Source organism: Falco rusticolus, chromosome 18 (assembly GCF_015220075.1).
Source record: "Falco rusticolus isolate bFalRus1 chromosome 18, bFalRus1.pri, whole genome shotgun sequence".
In the NCBI taxonomy this organism is placed as follows: Eukaryota; Metazoa; Chordata; class Aves; order Falconiformes; family Falconidae; genus Falco; species Falco rusticolus.
This window is the reverse complement of record NC_051204.1, coordinates 4,045,445-4,056,268: the sequence shown is the minus strand read 5'-3', so window position 1 is coordinate 4,056,268 and position 10,824 is coordinate 4,045,445. Positions and strand designations below refer to the sequence as shown.

At 50.0% G+C, this 10,824-nt stretch overlaps 1 protein-coding gene across 10 annotated transcripts in view; it reads right to left on the bottom strand.

Moving 5' to 3' along the window:
• Positions 1-1,224: 1,224 nt before the first annotated feature.
• IKZF3 (IKAROS family zinc finger 3) overlaps positions 1,225-10,824 on the bottom strand; it is a 40,342-nt gene continuing 30,742 nt past the window's right edge. For 3 of the 10 annotated variants that reach the window (XM_037411032.1, XM_037411034.1, XM_037411036.1), the window contains 2 exons: positions 6,076-6,706; positions 3,191-4,701 (listed from right to left, as the gene is read on the bottom strand). In XM_037411032.1, coding sequence (XP_037266929.1) covers positions 4,512-4,701; positions 6,076-6,706 — 821 coding nt within the window. In that variant the 3' untranslated portion in view covers positions 3,191-4,511. Of the gene's footprint in view, positions 2,567-3,190; positions 6,707-10,824 lie in introns of those variants that run through there. The other 7 variants (XM_037411029.1, XM_037411028.1, XM_037411033.1 and 4 more) reach the window with 5 other exon arrangements.

Sequence of the window (10,824 nt, the reverse complement as noted above, 5' to 3'; positions counted from 1 at the left end):
TTTGACTAACTTTCTCCGCTCCAGGGGTTAGGGAGGGGGGGTAGGGGGGGCTACGCCAGGCCTCAGGGAGCAACGAGGGGGGGCCCCCCACCAGAGCCACAGCTGTGGGAAATGGGGCTGAGAAGGAGGGCAGGAACCCCCCCAGACACCCCCAGCCCCACGGTTCCCCCAGTCCCCCAGGAAAGCAGCAGTGAGAGGGAAGGGGGGGGCAGGATCATCCCCAACACCCCACAGCCCCACTCACAGCCCATCTCACCAACGCCCGTGGTGGGAAGGGGGTCCTGGGTGAAGCGAGGGGGGAAATGGAGCTGCTGTGGCCTGGGGAGGGGGGGTCCTCCATTGGTGGGGGGCGCCGGGGCCATGGCTATGGCTGAGGAGCATCACCACCAGCCTGGGACCATCGTCCCCGGTTGTGGGGTGCCACTGCAGAGGCCAGGAACATCCCCGCCATGGGCACAGCCCCGCCGGTGGGGGGCTGCGTCCGAGGGGCCGAGGCCGCTCGTGGGGTACAAGCAGGTTCTTCTCAAAACAATCGTCTGTCGGGACTTTCCTGGCCCCGGCGTGTGACAATCGGCAGCCACTCCCCCCTGTGCCGTCGCTCCCCCGAGGGCTGCGCACGCTGCCCAGGTGCGCTGCCTTGCTGCGATGCAAATGCGGTGCCAGATATAACCCCGCCGGAGGGAATGGCGGTGGCACAGGAGTGCGCGGCTCCCCGGGGGCTTCACTTCCCTCCCGGCAAAGCGAGGGGGGCATCAGGCGTGACGTGAACCTGCTGTCCCCACCGTGGTGCCACGGGGACAGCCGCGGCCCTGTCCCTGCTTGCTGCCTGCACCCGTGGCTGCAAAGCTTCCCCCTTGGCAGTGCCAGCGTGGGGGGCACTTGCAAGACCCCCACCCCCTTGTTGCTCAGCCCCCCAAGAGGAGCACAGAGGTGGCCCCGTGCCCCGCTCACGCCTTGCCCCCCGGCTTTGGGGAGCCCCACACCCTCCCTGGGGACAACAGGAGCCCGGCAGAGCCACCCAGCCCACGCAGAGGGCTGGAAAACGCCGGGGAGGTCCGCAGTGGGATGGCGCGGGGGAGCGTGACTCAGCCAGAGGCTGGGGAACTGGGACAAGGAGGAGGTGACGGAGGTGACTCAGTCCTCCCGCACCCTCTCGCCTCTCCCGGCACTGCTGGTCTTCGGGTGCTGGACCGCTCTGTGACGGGGAGCAGGAGCTGGCCAGGATGCTCAGAGGATGCAGCTCAGCACCCGGAAAAGTTTTATAGGATATTTTTGTGCGTTACAAAGCGTGTTTCAACATGATGGGGGAAACGAGTTCCTCGCTGCTCTATCATAATTACAGCATATCAGCAGATAAGGATCTCTGTCATCACACCAACCCAACCTTTTTATAAGCCTGGTGCTTGAAAGGGTCTTTGGTTCCAGGCAGGAGAGGGCTGGGGGGTGAGTTAGTGTCCAAACAGCTTCTATTCCGGGAAAAGCCGGGCTGGGGATACGCTGTGGGATTCGCTGCCCCCCAGCGCCGAGCCCCCTGGGTCAGCCTGGAGCTGCGAGCGCTGGCAGCGTTTCACCCAGTCCTTCCGAGTCACCTGGCAGCGTCGCAGCGAGGGGAAAATAACTCTTGGCGCTTGCGTTTCACCCAGGCGAGGGAGGAAGTGAAGGTGAAGGTAAAAGAAAAAAAAAAAAAAAAGGATCCTGTGACTTTCTTGTTGGGTTTGGTTTTTTTTTTTTTCTTTTCTGTTTTTCAAGCGTGTCCAGCTTCTCATGGTAGAAGGCGTTGGGAGGGTATGAAATAAGCATGAGCAACACCAACCTGCTAAAACAGGTGCTAAAAAAGGGCTGTGGGAGGGTTGGCGTCAGCCTGCCCCCTCCCCGCCTGCCGGCGTGTTTCCATCGGACAGACACGCTCTGGCACGGTGGGCGCAACTCCCGTTGCCCCACGGAAAGCCCGAGCCCACGGAGCAGCCATGCCTCCAGCATTGAAGCCGGCCTGGAGGGGGTCCAGGCACGTGGGGCTGGGAGTTTCCTTGCCCCCCTCCCTGGGCTGCTGGGCATGCAGGCTCGTCCCCCTGCGGATGGCGGGACCCCCAGCGATCCTACCAGTGAGAGCGTGGCTGCGTGGGGAGGAATTCAAGGGGCACGTGCCCCTTCCACCATCCCCTTCCTCGACGCTCCTTTCCCTGGCGCTGCCAGCCGGGGGACACCCTGCGCGAGGGCAGCGTGATGCCCACCCAGCGTCACCCGCAGGCGCCTGCAATCCCAGGCACAAACCCAGCCTCCGGTGTGCACCAGCACCGTGGCTCAGCACCCGGCCACCGCCACCACCACCGCCAGGGCTCCTCCACACTTCTGCCGGAGCCTGGTTTCGCTGTGACTGTGCTTGGTAACACCAGGGCGAGGAGGATGGCACGTTGTGACAGATCAAGTCACAAGGAGCGAGTCCTGAGGCTGGCAGCAGCTGCCTGCACGCTCGGCTTGGTGTCCAGGGCATCCCGCAGGAATCGCTTCTGCTCTACTGGGGTGACTTTGGGCTGTTCCCCTCCTGGGAATGCATGTCCTGCGCTTGCTGGGGAGACAAGGAGAGTCGTGGCAGTGCCAGGTCAGAGAAGGGCGCGTTTCCTTGGACCGTAGCGTTCATCTGTTAACCAAAACTAAATCCCAATCCCATTTTTCAGCAGTTAGAGGAGCAGACTACTTTAGCTTTACATCTCAGAGGGTATCAGCACTCCACTGAGTAACTAGTCAGTGTTCTGCCATCGGGTCAGCAGCCCCGCGTGGAAGCACCACGGCTGCGCGCTGGTCATGGCTTCCATCACATCATCATGATTTACAGATCCCAGCGGCAATAGACGGGAGCAGCTCTGGCCCCGGCGCTCCGCTCCCGCTTGTCAGCCAGGATCTGCTGTTCACCTTTGGGCTCTGAGCGTCACCCAGCGCCTCTGCTTTTGTGGCTGAAAGAATGAGCTTTGGCCATGGGAGAGCAGGGGAACAGAGCAGCGCCCAGGTCCTGTTAACTATTAGGTACACAGGAGTTTATGGAAATTTTTAAAAAATTTAATAAAGTTTTAAGCACAAGAGACTCATTCTTTAATGCTAAAAGCTGGATTGCTGAGCCTCCTGCTGTTGCGCTGCCTGCTGTTTTGGTATAATTCATCAGCAGAGAAAGAAACCAAGCGGAGACAGATGAAACAGCTGGCTGGAGCGTGGTCAAAGAGAATGGTCTGAGCAGAAATTTGTTTCATACCAAGAAAACCAAAGCAGGAGCAGAATAAATCAGGCTCACAGCAACTACCGGCAGATTTTGCCCCTCTGTTTGCCCAGAAGAAGCGATTCGCAAAGCTCCTGGAGCTCAGAGACCTGCCCAAGGCTGCACGCAGCCCCACGGGCTCCCTGCCTCCCACGCCGGGGCTTGGGCTTGGCCCCTAAGGGAGGGTCCCGGCCCCTGGGACAGCGCTGTGGGACCCGGTGGGCTGTGCCAGAGCGGTCCCTGCCGTGAAGGGAAGATGCCGAGGGGCTGATCCGAGCGCCGAGCCTAGCGCTCCAGGCCCGCTCCCAGGCCACGGCTCAGGCAGGCTCTGGCCCTGCTTCAGGGAGGCGCAGGCACACGCTCAACGAGCATCACACAGCGGATCAACGGTACTCATAAAAATATATCTACATTTTAATAAAAGACCGGGTTGAAATTCCACAACACACGACTGCTCAACGATAACCTCCAGGAGGTTATGGCTTGTCAATGCCAGACAGCACAGGGAACTTCTTTCGGTTCAGTCCGCCTCGAAATCCTGACTCTGCCCTGGCAGCAGTGGGAAAACGGTGCCATCTGGGCCAGGCACTCCAAACCCATCCCTCCTTCCCTTCAAAAACCTGGCAGCATTCCTCACGGTTGGATGCTCACCTTATCTGGGAAGCAAGGGTAGGTGGCCGAGGCCCTGCCTGGCGGGAAGTGAGGAGCGGGACAGTAATCTGCAGAGTGTTTTCAAGGATTCGGTGGCGGCGTGAGAAAGCCAGCGGCAGTGCTGCGTGCCACACGTTCGGCGAGCTGAGGAGCTTCCTGTGCAAATGACAAGTTACGTTTTATTATGCGTCATCTTCTTCGTTTCTGCGGAACCCTGAGGAGCACATTCAGCAGCCACGGTGTGCGTGTAACGCGGGTGCTTCCCCCCGAAAATGCAGCAGGAGGGATGGAGCTATGGAATTGGCTGAAGCCTTTCCCAGTCCAGCCTGCTGGCCGCAATCCTCCAGCAGTCACATTAAGCCCTGGTTGGAACCGCAGCCTGGCTGTCACAGCGTGACAATTCATCGGGGAAGATGAATTCATCACGTGCCTCATGATGGGAAACCGGTTATTGGAAAAGACCCTAAACCTAGTTTATAACTACGCACAGGACGTCACACAAGGCAGGAAAATAGTTCTCCTTACCCCGAACGATAAGCAAGATGTAGGGTCTAGCACTTCTTCAGCTACTCAAGCACCCTGCAGACTAATTTATCTTTCTTCAGACGTACCATTATTGGGGAAAATTAATACAATTATTTTTTTTAACCTTAAAACCCAGGGAGGCAGAAAGTATTTGAGCCAAAAAAGTGAGCCCAGGCCAGAGGGAGGAATGAAATTCATTATTTCTTGAGCCTTGTCTCTGTGGTCCAACCTTCCCTCGTGGAAATGGATGGATCACCACGGATATTGGCACAGCAACGCTGAAAAAGTACAAAAGCAACGTAGGTATCAAACCGTACAATGGATGCAAAAAAGTCCATCAGAACACACCTAACTCTACATTATACAAAAATACTTTGCAAAGAATAAACATTCACTCAGCAAAACTGTTATCAAATTCATATCTTCAGCACAGTGACTAATAATACAGCTGCAGAGCAATGATCAGATTAAAAGAACTATTTTAAAAACCAGCTTCAAAGTAATGGTAAATACTCATTTTGCAAAACAGCACATTTCACTCCGAGGGATATCCCCACATAAAACCAGACAGCGTGATTGAGCTGTCAGCTCCCACACATTCATGTATGCAGATTCTCACGGTGTTTGCTGCCAGGACAGGGTGACTCCCGCTCTGAGCCCAAGGCGTCCTGCCGTCCGCAGGGATGTTGAGTGCCAGGGCTGGCCGCAGGCTGGACAGCACGGCCACCAGTTCTGCTGCTGGAGCTGAGCAGGAGCAAGGCAGGGGCACAGTGAGCAGCACAGTTTCGTCCTGGCTTTTGGCACCCATCAGAAAGGAGGACTTTCCATCAGTGAAAAATCAGGATTTCCCCCAGACCGCATGGACGAGCCAACCGATGACCTCAACTGGGTATCCCAAAAACGCATACAGTTAAAAAACCCCAACACCAAAATAGGTCTCATTTCTTATTTTGCTATTACTGAGTAAGAGACATGTGGGAGTGACTTTAAAGAAAGTGAACAGAGGGGTAAGAAAAATGAAAGTGTGGTGGGGCCACATGCTCTTTAAGACTTAGGGGAAAACCTTTAAAGAGGAATTAATAATCCCTCCCAGACACGCGTTCTCCCTGTTTCGGTGATTAGGCATTTGAAGACCACCCGGCACGTAACAGCTAGAGAAAACTCCTCCTATATAATTCTGACTATACATCTGACCGAGCAGGGAAACTGGCAGCAGGGCGTAAAAACCTTTTGCGCTGAGTTAAAGCATACATTCTAAACCCAAATGCACATTAAAAAATAAAAAAAACCATCTTAAATGGCTCTTAATTTTCACAAAAATAAAAGTTCATATAAAAATCGGTCTCAGCTCCTAGTATTTTATACAGTACTGCTCACCACAGCAGCTAGGCATAGATGCTACAGAACACTGAATTATTTGTAAAGAAAAATTTTAAAAGGTGTCACCTCCCTGTGACACTCATTCAAAAACTGGCATAGAAAAATACTCAAGAACTTTTCTTTATACTAATTCAAAAACAAACAAACAAGCCTCCCCTCCAATCTAAACCAAAGATTTGCTGTCGGAAACCCGGTCCTGTTATTTGAGCACTACTCGGTGCTCTCCTCGCGCTATGTGTGAGGAAAATTCGTATCGGTCGTGGCTTCTGTACCCGCAGACGTTGCACTCGAAGGGATCGCGGAACCCGTGGCAGCCCATGTGGATGGTGAACATCACATAATCCAAAAAGAGAACACGGCAATGGTCACACCGGTAGACCCCGATGGCTTCCCCTTCCTTGTTGATGACCTTGAAGGCATCGCGGGGGCATATGGCAGGTGGCTTGATTATGTCGTATGGCCTCGGGAAATCCTTGAAGGACTGGAGGCCGTTGCGGGCCTGAGCGGCGATCATCGGGCTTTGGTGGAAGGTGGGATTCTGCCGCTCCTCGTGGTTGCTGTCAGTGTCTGTGGAGTCTTGGCCACTGTTGTTTGGGGAGAGGCCTCTGTCAGAAGACAGGCTTTTGTCCCTTAGGTGGGGGTGGCTCTTCTCTGCATCCTGCGAGGTGCCGTTGGACACGTCGGCGCGGGTCAGCGGGATGGGGTACAGACTGCTGATGACGGGGACCATTTCAGAGGTGGGAGCTGGCGGCGTCTGCACAAGAGGGCGCAAGGCTTCCGCCCCGAGGTAGGTGATGGCATTGTTTATGGCCTGGTCCATCATGCGTCCTTGCATTACGTCACTTTCCTTTTCGTACATGAAACTTGAATTATAATTAACATCAAAATTATGTCGCTTCTCACCTGCAAGAGAGGAGAGAGATTAAATTACCTGGGTGTGCAAAGAAGGATTTAAACTTCATGATGCCTTTTCTAAATGGCAGTAGTGACTGGAAAATAGAGGCATGAAATGTTCTCTGCTGAAAGAGGCTGTTCATATACACAAGTGGTGGGGGGGCGGGGGGGAGGGTTTGTTGGTTTTTTTAAAGCTCAAGCTTGGAAACAAAAAAAAATTAATAGAGGAAGTGGTGAGGATACTTACTGGACAAATCGTCATTAATTTTTTTTAATTATTCTGGGATTTAAGGGGGAGAATATTATCAAAGCTTCTATAGATTAACTTCTCTCATCTTTTTTCTGGAAAAAGGTAAATAATCATTAATGAAAATATTTGTAAAAGAGCTAATTGATAATGAACCAAAATACTCCATTTTTGGTACCAAGACTGCGACCTTTTGTGTTTGACTTGTCCTCCGAGAAGCATACCCCTCTCGGACAGAAAAAGTGAAGACAAGTGCCGGCCAAGATTGAATACACTCTTCACTGTTTTTACCCGTCTGATAGAATCCTCTTTTATACATCCTCGGCCACTGAAGTCAATTTTCCCCACTGTCCTCTGCCAACTACAGCTTTCTCCGCACTAAGCCTGGTTTCTTTGAACTTTACACAGGTTTTCAGATAATCGAACGCTGGCAGCTGTGTATAGATGTATAGAAGAACATATTTAGGGTCACTTGACAGGGAGCTAGTGAAAGAGGAGTGAAATGCGCTCCTCTCTCTGCACGGTGGGGCCTTGAAAACTCTAGCCTAGACAGAACAGGAGGAGAACGAAGAGAGTGTACCTGAAATTCTGCTCACACCTTTTCTAGCAAGAACTAAGGCAGTGGAAGGTGGGCTGGGCAGAACACTGCAACAAGTTTTCCCCATGTCAGGTGCAAGGAAGAAATACAACTGCACCCCAAAAGGACTAAAGTCACTCTTTTGGTGAATGTGTAGAAAAAAAGTAACTGAATTCTGTGGTTACAGAAAACAGACAATTGTTCATAGCTTTTAAAAAAAAAAAAAATGGACCAGACCAAATGTTTCATGTGCGAGTGACTTGCAAACATCAGATCCACTAATCTTTTAGTTACAGTAACTTGAATAGTGCAGATGTTTATCAGTCACCTGTCAACACCATGACTCAATGTATATGAAACTCATTAGGTTTCACTGCAGAGGCAGAAAACCAGGAGCTCACGTTTCTCTTATAAAACACTCAAAAAGGTTAGCGAACCACAAGAGTGTAACTGCTTCCAACCCTCAACAAAACTTGCTATCCAGCTTCACACAGAAGGAAACAAAGCGATATAGCACATTTGTATGACTCATAAACCCAGCTCCAGGCAAGTGAAAAAGATGTGAACAAGTTTGAAATTTAAAAAAAGGCAACAAAAGCAAAGAGAGACAGGATTCCCTACAAATTTTGGGTTAGGCTTCACTGTTATAAGGTAAGACTTCAAAAACCTAACGTATGATCACTGAGGCTCTCGCAGTGTTCTGCTATTCCACCATCCTGGTGGCTTTTTAAAATCCCCGCAATAACCCATTCTGCCTCCCTTAAATTACCAGTTCCACCAAATGAAATGCAAATACCCACAGGCTCTTCTGACAGACATTAACGTGTCACGTTGCCATGCTCTTTTAAAAGGCCACGGCACATCAGATGCAGCCTTCTACAAGAGGGCAAGAAATCAGGCTGTAAACCAGACCGCGACATTTCTAAGATACTTTGGGAGGAAAAGGCTTTACATAAAGAATGGCTTCTCTCTCTCCTCCCACCCCCAACTGTCTCAGCAGGCACCCCAAGGCAAGCACACGTCTGATTTTAATTCCTCAGTAAGATCCCTATATTTAGGTAGGCTGAATCTGCCTGAAAGCACCACAGAAAGTGCTAATCAGATACCCAGAACATCAAGCTATAGCACTACATCACAACCAAGCTGAATGGAGGCAGAGCAGGGGCACTCTTGATTGTTTCCCCTTAAATACAGCAAACCTTTCCATGGAAAGAGCCAAAAAAGCCAGATCAGTGCTTCACCCAAAAATGACAACAGCAGTCAGGAGAAAGTTGGTATCAAGGGTTTAGAAAAAGGGAGAGGAGTATATGGGGACTGAGGGATGAGTAAGATGGACTGTGCCAAAAGCAGTTGATGTTCTGTTGCTGTAGCCAGCAGGACAATGTAATAAATTATTCTGAGTTAAGCTACTGTTTGCACCAGGCAAAGCACCACAAAGTTACCAAAAACCTTTGAATTAAACTTACAGGTTCTTTAGTATTCACGTACAAAACAGCCACTGGTTAGCAGAGCATCTTTCCTCTTTTTTTTTTTTTTTCTTCATTTGTTTGCCTCAGTGCAATGCAAAATCTTTCCCCTTCAGAATTCACACACGAGCCATAGCGTATGACACATACTCATGTGCTGCTCAGTGCTGCTTCACTTACTCTGAAATGTACGTAGATTTTTGCAACCTGATGAGGTGTGGACACTGGAAAGAGGGAGTGAGCCTGTTTCCTGCCACTGTGCTAACCAAAGCAGTCATTTCTCACTTGACTTTGCACACAAAGAGGGACAATGGTGTTTGCGACTGTGTCAGAACCGCACGAGCACTTTTACCACTATAAGAAATATATTTTTTACTCCCAGTTTCAGGGAGAACTTGTTTTTAAAAAGGAAGAAATAGAAGTCTGTGGGTCAAGATGCTCAGCTGGTGTAAACTGGCAGAAATGCATTGACTGCGCTTTGACTGAAGATACAGCCCCCTGAGTGTTTTGTACAGCAGTGAAGTACCACCAGCACAGGTACTGATCTGCTCTGCTGGGCTATTTTTAATTTATTTTTTTTTTTTGCTAACTATCTGTTCACTAATCAAACAAGGAAGTACAAAAAGCCAGGGTTTGTAACTTTGGCCCATATACATGCAAACAGAAATCCACAGCAAAATAGAAAACACAAAATCATAAACTTCCACTTAAATCCTTGTTCCTTCATAACTGAAGGAAAAGCTGAGGACAAACTCTTTGCAGGAGAAGGCTTTGAAGAGGGGCCTAGTGCAGAGGTTAAGAGTCAAGTATATGGCCTGCTGATTTGTGTCCTCATTTGAGACTTCAGACTTGTGCACATGAGGTAGCTACTGACAACGAAAATGTGCAAAATAGCCTGGGTGAGACTCCTGGTGCTTGTATGAACCTCTGTAGAGCCCTCAAATAATAATAAAGGGATTTTTTTTTTTCTGATCAATAGACTTCATTCACAAAAATGAGCCAAACAAAGATGCCTTGTTAGTATACTTCTCTATCCCTTCTTCCTGACAAAATGAAAACTCAGCACCCGTTCTGAGAGCACCGTTTCCCAAGAAATCGCAAAGCTGTCCTGGCAGATTTGCACTCCTACGCATAGCGTTCAGAAAGTCACAGAAGTCAAATCAAGGTCGGACAGACTGCTCTCGCCAACATACTTCCCAGGGATAAAAGGGACCAATTTTTTCACATATTACTTAACAAGAACATGCCAATCGCGTAGGTTCTAGAAAAACCAGCAAGCTTCAGAAAACAGTTATTTTGTTCTTTGAGGTGAACTGCCCTGGGTCCTCCAGCTTCTCCACAGAACCCCTTGCATGATGCAGCACCAGTTCATGCCATCAGCAGACCACATTGCTGAGCTCAATCACAAATCAAACAAGGATCTTTTCCGTACGGTAACTAGTACGCTGGTAAAACAAATCAGAAAAACACTAGTACTTAACTTCAAGCAGGTTGCAACCTGCTGCAGGTTATGTTTAAGAAAATACATAGAGATTGAATTGGTAGCAATTGTACAACAAGATAGGGTAAAGCTGGTCTCAGTGCTAAAAAAAAGGGAAGCTAAAGATTTTCAAAAACATTTGCATTAGTATTACTTTTTGAATCACAGCACGACATGTAATGTCTAAGTCACATAGTCAACAGTTTCAATATTAAGTACCCGAAGGCACTCAGATAGAGTGTGCTGGTGTTAACTTTCCTGTATAAAAAAGTGACCTTTTTAAAGCTATAGTAAGATATCTAAAGAAAAGTTACCGGTTTTCATAGCTGAAAGTCCAGTGCTACCCACCAAATCCCG